A 12,308-nucleotide genomic window follows, 5' to 3' on the forward strand; every position below is an offset into this window, starting at 1 on the left:
GAGGATCACATTCAAACCAGGGCCCTCTGCCAGGAAAACGGGAGTGCAGATAAACCCTGGGGGAGTCGGGGCGCAGGAGCCCACCCGCGGTCTTTTGGGGGGGGGGCCCTTCTACTGTCCCCTCAGCTCCTGTAGAGAGTATTCACACTTCCTTTTGTTAAACATATATTTTTTTTTATTATTTTGAGCGTGACACTTCTCCACTAGATAGCAAGGAAAAGTGATAACAATTACACATTACACAAAAGTACTGTACCATTGCCTTTATCTTGAAGGTTTCAGAAGCCTCTACAGTTAATAAGTTAAATAAAGAGCTTGAGTACATAAATATTTGTCTAGGAACCCTACCGTATCTACAACACAGTAAGAATCTACAGGAGGACAAACTTTTACCATACCACGCTGAGTGCAATTGCGTTATAACATTTCAAATATACAAAGCTCTGTTCTTTTTCTTTTTTTAATAACAATGGTATGTACAGAATCAATAATCACAGTTTGGTGACTTCAACAGTCCATATTCTAGCAGAGTATTTCCCTTTGGTTTGATATAAAAACCTTGGTTGATGTATGATAAAGAAGAGAACAAGAACAAGACGCCCCTTTCCGTTAAGTGCACTGTTAGCTATCTTACAGATTCGCATTCGCTTCCCCGCCGCCCACGGCTAGGGCCACGCTGGGAAGATCAACTTAGAGCGCCAAAATGTTATTAGGGGGGTAAAAAAAAAAAGCTAAGTGGGGTGTCAGGAGGCAGAGAGGTTGGGGTTTTAAAATTGTTAACTTCAATACCAGGTGACTTAGGGAGAAAACCTCCCCGATATTTTCAATAAAAGAACGGGAGAGAGTGGACGTTTGAGTTGGAGCGAAGTAGGCAGGGGCAGGGGCAGGTGGACAGCCAGCCGAGGAGGTGCCACGTCCGGGTAACGCCGAGGGCTGCCTTGTCCGCGTCCAGGCTGCTGCGAAGGCGGCTGCGCTCTCCCAGTGCCTTCTCGGGAGTGTGCTGGTCCTCTGTTTCCATTTGGTCTTGAGTGGTGCTGAGTGAGGTGACCTTTCGGGTCGCGCCCGGGGCGCGAGGGTGGAGGGGAGCCTTTAGCACACCTCCTTGCCCGTGCTAGTGCCCGGCAGGATGTTGAGCTGCGTCAGCTGCGCGGCGTGCTCCTTGGCCTTGAGCCTCAGCGCCGCTATGCTCGAGGCGCGTCTGTCTGCGGCCGCCGTGGCCGGGTCGGCCAGCGCGCCCGACGCCACTGCGCCCTCCACGGCCGGCGTGGGCTGTCTCAGGAGCGCGGCCGCGGTCGACGCGCTGGTCAGGGGGGCCATGGTGGAAAAGAGCCTGCAGGGAGAGCAAAGCAGCGCGGTGACGCCCCGGGAGCTGCGCGCAGCGCCTCGTGCAGCCGTTCCCGCCGCCTTTCCCCGGGGGAGCAAAGGGCGCCGCGGCTGGGGCGCAGGGGCGCAGGGCCGGGGCTGGGGAGTAGCTGGAGGCGCGCGCGGGAGGCTGGGACGCTCTAAGGGTTTACTAGGGCAGGAAAGGAACAGAGCGGGGAAAAGACCGAGGGTCCAGATATTCCTGGAGGGACCAGAGCCGTGGCGGAAGCAAGCCCCGAGTCCCCGAACCCCACGGCCCCACTGCGCGGATTCTGGGCTTTCGCTTAAGAAGGGAATGCACTTTAGACTGGGAGTTCCAACTGCCTAGAATACTATTTGCCGACAGAGAGAAGAGAGACAAAGAGAAAGGAGAGAAAGGGAGAAGGAGAAAAAGAGAAACACAGGACAAAGTGGGAGTAAAAGTGAGAAAGACCTGTGCTGCACTTTGCACTCCTTCTGTAGAGCGCCTTCTCGGCCCGGGGCTCCTTTCGCCCTGGAAAAGCTGGTCTTGTTTGCCAGCCTTCCCGCCGCCACGGCCGCCCTCCTGCGCCGGGCAGAGCTGCCAGAGCCCGACCGACGACCGCGAGGTGGGGATGGGGGCTCCCGCCTGTTGATTTCCGCTCGCCAGGCAGCTTTTACCCGCGAGCACCGCATTCCCCGCGCCCCATGCAGTTACCAGTACCTAAGAGCCCCCAGCCCCGCGCCGCCCCGCGGCCCCCGCGTGCGGCGCGCGGCGAAACCCAAGTGTGGGATCCAGTCCGCGAAACCGCCTCCAGAAGGCGCCAGAACTGACCTGCACGGCACTTCCACCCTCTGCACTGCACCGCGGCAGAGGCCGAGCCGCCCCTGACCCTCAATGCCGCCGCCACCACCACCACCACCCCTGCCGCTAACTCCCAGGGCTTTGGCTCCGGCCCCCGGAAGGCCAACTCAGGGTTTCCACGATTAGAAATGAGCCCACGTGGGCTCGAGGAGCGCCCCCCCCCCGCTTCTCCCAAGCCCACCCTCCACCTCTCGTGCCACCCCCACCGCACCCTTCTTCCAGCCTCTCCAAATGTCGCAGCTGGTACTCCAGCCATGGTTTGGCAACTTTTACAAGTCACTTGTGAGAAGAGGAAACGGAGAGGGTGGTGGGCGAGGGACATTTTCTTCCCAAAAGAAATAATGAAGTGTGGCCTGGAGGGGGCGTAACATGCTCTGGTTCCACCAGGTAAACTGAGTCACTAACTACACTTCAGTGCACTTTCTGTTTACGTCATTGGTTGTTACAAGAAAGTAATTTTTGCTGAGTCTTTTCTGAAAATTTTCTCCAAGATGATTTTTTTGTTAAGTGGTTGCGCAGTTGGATGAATCTATTATTTCTTTGTTCTCCCAAAGAGAGATCATTGAAGCTGCATTCAGTTTTATTTTCACTGCACTTTCCAACTTAATACATCTCTCCTTTGTTTCTTTGTGTGATTATACAGACTTTTAATTTCATCATTCGATGTTCATTTAAAGAAAGGGATTTATAATATATGATGAACCGTTTCTTTGATTTCGTTGTCTTGTGCTGCTCTGGGGGTCCGGGATGAGGGTATGGTTGGCAGCGGATCACTTGAATGACAAGGAAGGTAGAGTCTGGGGAAGAAGAAAGATTTCTTTGGACCCAGAGGGCCTTGGCCCCAGGGCTGTATTCCTCTGGCTGCCAGGCTTTGGGGAATGAGGAAGGATTTTTGCAAAAGTTGAAAAGTCATCCCAGCTCTGCAGCCTACACCTGTACCCTTTTACACACACACCACCTTTGGTCTGGGCTGTTGCTGCCTTCAAATGGTACTTTAAAGCTTTCATTGAACACTTCCAATTTCTGTGGTTGCTGTTGTTGCCTCTGCCCTTTCCTCTGCCGTTCAGTCCCAAGCCATTCCCTTCAAGATCCGCACTGTTTAAAGCAATATTAGAGATTATTTTCTTTGGCTAAGTCTCAAGTTAAGCCAAAGAGGAAAGATGTGTGTTCTCCCTACCTATCTCTGGCCTCCTCCCAGGGCCCCAGCCTCTGTGCGTGTATGACCGAGACAGACTCCCCGAAGCCGCAGGTTACCTGCCGAACGCAGGGCTGATGAAGGCCGGGTGCCGGAACACTGCGGCTCCGAGGAAAGTGCTCAGGCCCAGCGGCGCCCCGCTGGGCGGCAGGCTGGCCGAGCCCGGAGGCGGAGGTAGGCTCGGGAAGGCGGCGGCGGCGGCTGCAGCAGCGGCAGTCCAGGCCGAGTCGAGCGCGGGATGGTGCGGGGGGAAGGGGCTGGCGTCCAGGTAGGGGCTGAGCGGGTGGGTGGCCGGGAGCGGCCCAGGGAAGGGCAGGCCCGGGGGATGGGTCTGTGCGCCCGCCTTCTCCCGCTTGCGCCACTTCGCCCGACGGTTCTGGAACCAGACCTGCAAAGCCGAGAGAGGCAGGGGTCGGCGCCGCTCCGGCCGGGTAGGCGCTCCGGGCGGTCCCAGCCTCTTCCCCCCGCGCCGCGGGCCCTCCCTCCTTTCCACTGCAGCCCTCGCCCACCTCGCCCCTCTGCGGCCTCAGGTTGTTCAAGGACACGTCTGGGACCAAAGGGGCAAAGAAAGAGGGCCTAACGTAAAGTCATCCGGAACTACCGGGCAAGTGAACCCTTTCCAGTGGACATTTTAACTAGCCTGGTTCCTTTCCAAATTTAAGAAATGGTTTGTTGTATTTAGAAGTGAGGAAACCAAGGTTTACATGTCTGCGCTGCCATTTGCTTGCTGTGTGTCTTTAAACAGGTCACTTAAACCTCTCTGAACCTCAGTTTTCTAATCTGTAAAATGGGGATAATGAAACTTTACTCATAAGGCTGTGATGAGGAATGAGTCAAATAACGCATGTGGAAGCTGGCATTCGGTGATGACTCCTGGGAACAGAGAGCCATCAAGAGAAGGATGCACAGCAGTTTTCCGTGACATATCAGCTCTTTTCACCTATTTCGGGTTTTCCCAAGAGGTGACAAAATCTTTGCTGTCTGTTGAAAAGGGAATCAGGGAGGTGGTTCATTTAATCTTTCCAGAAATATTTACTGAACACCTATGAGCACTACCCTATGTTTGGGGGCTTGAGGGGAGTTGGGACTGAAGGAAGAAACACCCACGATAATTAGCAAACAGGCATACAGTTTAGGAGGCAATTGTAATGAAGCGTGGGGTACACAGCCTGCTATCTGCAGGGGCTCCATGCAGGGCCAGGTTCTACCAAGGAAGGCAGTGACTGCATGGATCAGGTCTACAGTGATACTTGGACACAGAAACCAGAGTGTGGGATACCTGGAGACTGGGCACATCTTCATAGCTAATTGGTCCTTTATTTCTTCTGGGGATGTGGTTTAAGTAGGTTATTTAAGTAAGATAGTTGTAGGTTGGGGGGAGGTTTTCAGCACAAGGTATCTTCCTAATTGTTAATAGAAAGCAGTTTTAGTAGAGACCTTTACCTGAAATGTGGCAGCTACCATGGTCTAAAAATAACTTTTAGGAGCATGAAATGCTTTTTATGTGACCTGCTCATCACACCCACAGCTGAGAAGATACGCTCCTTCTCCCTTGAAGGCATTTGTATTTTTAGGGCTGAGTTTATGCCTGCACACAAGTCTAAAAATTAAGAATGAACTCTGTATAGAGTTATATTAAAATATAATGTAAATGATCCAGAGGTATATGTTTTTTAAAATGTTAAGACATCTATGCCTTTCAGATACACACTGGGGTTGTCGTTACTAGCACTGGTGTCTAGGTTTGGTTTGACTTCTAGACAGCCACCTAAGACAAGAAAAATTGAGAATCCAAGTCGGTTGATTACTTAGAATTCTGCCAAAAGGGGGCCCATTGATAACATTTCACAGCCCTCAAATAATTTATTTGAGAATTGCAGAAACATTCCAGTGTGGAAATTCAGAGACTTGAAAAAATAAGACTAGAAGGGACCAGGCTGGGTGGGCAGCTTTTGTGTATCCAAATCTGTCTAGACAAGAATACCCGCCACTCCTCGATGGCAGTGAAAGGAGTAAAGGGGGGTGGGACAGTGGAGGCAGAATGTCCTCAAAGAACATGGAAACCTTCTAGAGACAGATCGGCTCTCGGCTCAACTGCAATTATCAAGATGTCCCCCTGCAATTCCTCATTATTGAATTAATACCTCTGAGGCCCCCCAAAGGTAAACGAAAGGACTCTAATAATTCATATTCACTTAATTACATCTTCTCCAGTGAATAGGGAGAGAGGGGAAGGGGAGGGGGCGCTCTCTTTCTTTTTAAAAGTTATTTAACTTTCCCACGACTTGTTCCCCTGAGCAGAAAATGCAGAGTTGCTGTCACATCTCTGTTTGACAATGGAGAAATGTGTCAACAGAAAGGAGGGGACAGGCCTCATCATTAGCCCTCTAATGCAAGAAGCTGTTGTGTATTAAATGAGCCATATGGAATTTATTGTGCTTTATCAGCGCTTGATTTTGACTGTAAAGTGATTCACTCAGCTCCTAACCCAGGGACATCTGTTTTCTGTTGGCCATCGGGGCTGCCCAGTGTTGATTGTCTCTTTGGTTATGGGGCCTGGGTTCGGAAATGCACTCTGGTATGGGGCTGCAAACACCTTTAATAGCATTGCACTCACTCCCTATTAGATCAATGTGGGCTCATTGCTATAAAAAATGGGAAATCAAATAGCATTAGCCAGCTCCTTGTGCGGGCGGAGGGGAAATCAAACAGCATTTTGCCTTCAAATGACCCTGTTTGTTCTAGCACTAAGTGGGCTTTTATGAAGCCCGATTGGAGACTTAATCGCAGCCAAATACCTGCTTGGAGCTGAGCGGATTTGTCTAACAACCAAATCCATGCTCCATCCCATTATTTCAACCAGGAAGTCAGTTCGCAGATTGTTTCCTACAGGGGCTGTGGACCAGGGGGCTTCTGAGCTGCAGTCTTGGGGACCCTGAAACCCCTATTCTGATCCTGGACTCCTTCCACAAGGCTCCCAAACCTAGAAACCTTCCCCTTCCATCTCCAAGATCTTCATATTTTAATATCATTTTGTGCAGGAGTCTTTAGGTTTATCTTTCTGATTCTGCTTCTCTTTATGAAGGGGGTCTCTCAAGAACCCCCTAATCCATCAGCCCATCTCTTCCACTCTTCCCACAGCCCACTGTCCCTCCTCGCCTCCCGCTCTGCAGTGCGGCTCACCTGGACCCGGGCCTCAGTCAAGTCCAGCCTCATGGCCAGTTCCTCCCTATAAGAAAGCAACACACAGGCAGGAGGTCACTGCAGGCTCCAGCAACCGCCTGTCAGCCACCTTTCCTTCGCTGGCATCCTCTTCCATTAGGGTCTAACATACACCTGGGCATCCCCACCCCTTCAACACTGGAGTGTCTTCTATTTGACTGCAAACATGGAAACACAATACACTCCCAGATACAGGAGGCTGTCTATTCTATTGCATCATATTATATTCAAGAGTGACAGTGGTGACTTCTTGACTGCACAAATCTCGGATTCTCTCTCATTCTTAAGCCAGTGTTAGATAAGACACACACACACAGTGCTTATAGCCTCTTTTGTCCTAAGAGTAAATGGGAGAACTCGCCACTCAACTAAAAACATTTCTTTTGCCCTCCTTGTTGCTTTCTGCCTTCTTTAAAAAATGCTCTCTCCCCCTCTCCTTCCTCTCTCTCCAGCTCTCTGCCTTTCCTTCCATCTCTCTCTCTCCCCCGCCTTCCTCCCCCCCTCACCCCCTTAGGTCATACTCCCCATTACCCTCTGGAGATATGTTAAGCTTGTTAAGAGTTCAGTGGGGTAATTTTTCGATTAAACAAAATTCTGCGCACCTCCTGACTCCAGTGCCCACTACAAACCCTGCCCATCTCAGGGGAAGGCAATTTAACTGAAACCCTACCCCATCATTGCAGTTATTACTGCGACAATTAAGGCAAATAGGAAACCATTAAGATGCTGTAAAACGGCTTACAACCTGTTTACCGAAAATATGAGCGCGACGAGAGTAATTGGCTCTCCAATCACTAATATGAAAGAGCGGGGCCTGCCCCAGCCTGGGACCCGGCCTGGCCCACACCTGGAACTTCAGGACTGGGAGAAAACTGGTTCACTGGAGAGCTTCCCGCTGCTTCCTGCTACAGTAAGCATCAGCAGATCTAAAACCCCCAAACCACACTCCTGCCTGGGTCCCGGCAGGAGCCAAGGGGCTCTAACTAGCCCCCTGGGTGGGAAAGAGGTGGGCATGGGGTGGTGACAAGCAGACACCCCTCTTCGTGTACTTTGGTTCCCCTGGAGAAGATAAAAGGGCAGACCTGTGTGCCAAGCAACATCACATCATTTTCTTCTTTTGAATTATATGTGTGTGATAAATGCAAAAAGCGGGTTGGCCGCTTAGCTATTTGATAGAGACAATTACTTTAGAATTTATTTTCTTTTTTAAAGATAATGAAAGGATTGGATGACACAGGGGAGGGCCAAGTTTATCTCGGGATGATCAAGTTTAGTGCTTCGCCCCTAGTCAGATCTACTCTTTTCTGTTTCTGGTTAGGAGACAGTTTGGCAATTAATTGCTAGGCCAACTACCCTTGAGCGTTGGCTCAGGCCTCCTGAGCGCTAAGCAATTTCTCCTCGCCTTCAAATGGGGCAGGCAGCTTTCCGGGGCTACTAAAATGCACATTGAAAAGTCGTACACGGCTCGTGCGAAGGTGGGGCTGCTCGAGCTTGACAAGCCCAAGTCCGGGCTGACTCCCATCCATTTTTCCCTCCTTGCTGGGGAAGTTGGCCCTTACCTGGCTCCTCGCCTGAGCCAGACCTTAGCTTTAGGGTGGGAGAGGAAGGCCCCCTGCCGGGCCGGCATCCCAGGTATAAATAAGCCGGCCCTCAGGGGCCCAGTCATCTCACAGGTACATCTTTCCCCCAAAACTCGGGTGAGTGGGAATGGAGCGGATCCAGGAGGAACACCCAGGTTTAGACACCAGTCAGAAGGGGGAAATTCCCCCCAGCTGTTCTGTCTACTGCCTGCCAGGCTCCCAGCAGTCAAAGCTTGACCCTGTAAACCCGCGTACAGTAAACCAGCACTGGTTTAATGTGCGCGGAGGGCCAGAGGACAGCGATGAAAGGGGAGATTCTGCTCGGTGCCTCCGCAGACCAAACACTGCCCAGTTCTGACTTCCTTCGGTTATTCCAGGAGTCCTCAAACGACAGAACTTGGATCTTTTTAACGGCCTTCTCTGCAGGCGCGGGCAGCTTCACTGCGAACTGCGTAACTGATACCCACCAGGCTCCCGGGGCATCAGGCGGGGAGGGCATCAGGCGGGGAGGGCAAGCGCACCACACAGCGGCCCAAAATAGCCCCTGCTTAGCCCTGGCGGCGAGGGCAGGCAGCGCTGCTTGCGCCTCGCCTGGGACCTGGCGGGGACTCCGGATTGCAGCGCCAGGGGCCCTGACTGTGAGCGCTCGGGTGCGCACGTCTCCAAGGTGGCGCGTTCGGGCGCCCTTTGGAGAGGCCGTTTCTTTCTCTCTCTCTAGCTAAAACTTGTAATTAAAAAAATTAAACTGGAGAGACCTCGGGAAGGGAAAAAAACAAAAAACAAAAACCCATCCCGATCTTAACCTACAAGCCCAGAGTAGAGGGGGTGGGAGGGTGTTTTTGGTCAACAGGGGTTTGGCCACTGGGAGGGCGCGCCTGGGGTGAGTCCAGGAGCCAAGTCCCTGCCCCAGCCCCAGGGCCTTGCCCGCCCACCTTCCCTCTCCGGGAGCCACTCGCGCCCTCCAGCCGCTGCTGCCACGATCACCCCTCGCGCGTACCTGGTGAAGACGTCTGGGTAGTGCGTCTTCTGGAAGGCCCGCTCCAGTTCCTCCAGCTGGTAGCTGGTGAACGTGGTGCGGTAGCGCCGCTGCTTGCGCTTCAGCAGCCCCTCCTCTGAGTCGCTGCCGGCAGACAGGCACACGCTGTCCTCGCCGTCCTTGCCCTCCGCGTCCTCCGGGTGCAGCAGCAGCTCCTCCTTGGGGGACAGCTCCCCGCCCTCGGTGGCCGCCGCGGCGGCGGCGGCGGCGGCGGCGGCGGCGGTCACCGCTCCCGCGGCGGGCACAGCGCAGCGCCGCGGTTCCTTGAGCAGCGCGCGGGCGTCGTCCTCCAGCAGCTCCTCCTCGTCGTCCTCCAGCAGCTCCTCTTCCTCGTCCTCGTCCTCGTCGTCCTCCAGCAGCTCCTCCTCCTCGTCCTCGGCGCCCGCGCCGCCGCTCGCCGCCGGGGCGCCGCCTGGGCCGCCGGCCGCGCCGAGGCGCTCGTCCGGGTGCGCGGCGCCCCCCGGGCCGCCCAGCTCGTCCAGCGCGGGCGGCGGCGGCACGAAGGGCGCCCCGTTCTCGCGGTACGACTTGCTGCGGCTGATGCTCACCTGCGGCGCCTGGCTGATCTTGAGCGTGTCCCAGGCCGCGGCGGCGGCGGCGGCGGCCGCCACGGCGGCCCCGGAGCCGTCCGGCCGCTCCCCGGGCCGCGCGCTCGGCGGCGGCGGCGGCGGCGGCGGGGCCTCCCCCCGCGGACCCGCCGTGGCCGTGGCGGCCGCCGCCGCCGCCGCCGCCGCTGCCGCCGCCGCCGCCGCGGCGCCCTGGAGGAGGCGGCCCCCGCCCGGGCCGTACAGGCGCCGCAGCTTGGGCGGCAGGTGCAGCTCGGCCTCGAACGGGGCGCTGCCGCCCTTGGGGGAGCCTGCGGGCAAGGGAGAGCGGTCAGCGCGCCGGCCGCCGCCGCTCCCTCCGCTCCCAGGCCCCGATGCGCGCGGCGGCCCCGCACCGCTAGACTCCGAGCCCTGCCCTCCTTCCCCAGTTTTCTGGCTTTTTCTTTTTCTTATCTTATTACATCTCTCTCTTTCCCTCGCTCTTGTTTCCTTCTTTTCCCCTTTTCTCCTCCTCTGTCGGGCCTTTCCTTTCCCTCTCTCATTCTTTCATTTCCTTCCTTCCTTTACTTCTTTCTCTCCTCGCCCCTCCTTTCATTTTAAATCACTTTCTCTCTCTCCCCGTCACATTGTTCTTTCCGCATCTTTCTCCTCTCCCTTCCCTTCTCTTTCTGTATACCCCTCTCCCCTTCTTCCTTCCCTCCTCTATTGTTTTCTTTTTCTTTCCTCTTGTCCTCTCTTTTCCCTTCCCATTTCGGGGCAAGAGGGAATCTGCAGACATTCAACAACTTTTTAAAAATCACCACCACTCTGAAAACTTTGCGCACGACCTCTGCCCTCAGCTCTGCCACGCGTTCCCGGCTTCGGGTTGGCGTGAGGGGCCACTGCCTGGCGGGCACCGGGGGAGGAGGGAGCGGCCCAGTGGCCCTGAGTGAGGACCTGGCCCCAACAGCCCCCAGTAGGAGGGGCGGGGGCTCCTCGCCCAGAAAAATCGTCCTGGAGAAAATGGGTTCGGAAAGGCCTGGGTGGGGACGTAAGGGGGTGCAATAGGCACACAGCGCTCCTTCCCCTCGAGGAAGCGCCTGGCACAGGTGCCACTGCAGGCTAAAAAAAGAAAAGGAAAAAGTCAGTTTTATTTTAAACGCCCCCTTCCCCGCTGTCCACTCCTGTCTTCCAAGTGACGTTGCGGCTGGACCGCTGGTTTACAGATTTTAAAAGGCGAAACTTGGGTGTAACAGTTTCGGGGCAAAACGTCAGTTGTTCTGGAATTTTTAATTTTAGGGGAAAAAAGAGCTTTTAAACATCTCAACTCTAAAAAAAAAAAAAAAACAGCAGAGGAAAAAATAGCACCCAGAAGCCGGCACATTTCATACACTTCAGATACAAGAAGGAACATTTGGGGAATCCCAGGGAGTTGTTTTCTGCAAAGCTTGGGTTTAAAAGATCACAAGTAATCTACAATTTTAAAAAGAAGAAAAAAGCAGAACACCTCGTATAAAGAAATCTTCCCAAGAGGAAAGGCCAAGGCGCACTCCGCCTGGAGTCCCCATTCACAGCTTTTGGGGTTCTTCTCGTCACCAAGTTCTTACAAGAGTCCACCCGGCTCCTGCTGTTCTTGGCCCGTCGCCCCTCTTCAAAGCACCCGCAAGGCCACCAAAGGGGGTATTTAAACGACCTAAGAACCAATACCGAGAATCTAAGGGCCCTCGAAGCAAAGCTTGGTCTCTGCTTTTTCTGGAAGCAGAGAGGGAGGGAGAGACATCCCCTGGCAAGAGGTTTACCGCTCTCTGAGGTGCCAGGCCTCAGAGTTGTTCCCTCTTTTCTCCTCTTTCTCCAGTTGGACAACCGCAGGCCCCTGGCCCCGGAACATCACACATCCAAACCAGCGCCTAGCACCCTTTGCAGGTGCTCGGCAAGCACAGCCTTACCTTGCACGGCCTTTTCCTGGTCGGTGCGGCTGGCCAGCGGAGCGGGCAAGCTCTGCGCGGCTCCCAACAGCCGCATTTTGCACGGGCTCCTCCGGCCCAGGATGCTGTCGATGCAGTAAGAGGAGAGCAAAGTTGGAGATTTACTTTTGCACTCGGGCCTCTCGGAGCAGCCCTCGTCCTGGTACTGATTGCTCATGGCTGGGGTTTTTTTTTCCCCTGGGCGCAGAGAAGCGGGCCGCTGGCTGCCTCTCGGGGCGGGTGGGATGGATGGGTGTGTGTTGAGGGGGTGGGGTTAGATGGCTGGTTATAATGGATATTATTGCGACCTCTGTGCCTCTCTGCCTCTCTCGGTCGCTGGCTGCCGGCTCCCGCCCTGCCTGCGGCCGGAGCTCGCCCTCTCCGCGCTCAGGACAAGCAGTAACAAGTGTAGTGAGCAGCGGGCGCGGGGCTCTGGAGTCTCTCTCCTCCACGTGCTGAGAGGCGCGCTCTGATTGGCTCTCGCCAGAGGCCGGGCTGCTCCGGGCCGAGCGCTCCCGGCAAAGCCCGGACTGGATTCCGGAAAAGCCGGCGGTGGAGGAGGGGCGGCAGCAGGCACGCACCCGAGCCAATTTTATGTTTAT

At 54.8% G+C, this 12,308-nt stretch overlaps 1 protein-coding gene across 1 annotated transcript; it reads right to left on the reverse strand.

Annotated features, from left to right (window-relative positions):
- Window positions 1-152: 152 nt before the first annotated feature.
- Window positions 153-12,082, reverse strand: ARX (aristaless related homeobox). The gene is made up of 5 exons (XM_055438390.2): window positions 11,689-12,082; window positions 9,180-10,074; window positions 6,564-6,609; window positions 3,440-3,768; window positions 153-1,330 (listed from the first exon to the last, which is right to left on the reverse strand). The coding sequence occupies exons 1-5, from the start codon at window positions 11,882-11,884 to the stop codon at window positions 1,090-1,092; spliced, it is 1,707 nt and encodes a 568-aa protein (XP_055294365.2). The 5' UTR covers window positions 11,885-12,082; the 3' UTR covers window positions 153-1,089.
- Between the last annotated feature and the right edge of the window lie 226 nt (window positions 12,083-12,308).

Source organism: Moschus berezovskii, chromosome Y (assembly GCF_049115385.1).
Source record: "Moschus berezovskii isolate FMDL1 chromosome Y, NW_MosBer_1.0, whole genome shotgun sequence".
In the NCBI taxonomy this organism is placed as follows: domain Eukaryota; kingdom Metazoa; phylum Chordata; class Mammalia; order Artiodactyla; family Moschidae; genus Moschus; species Moschus berezovskii.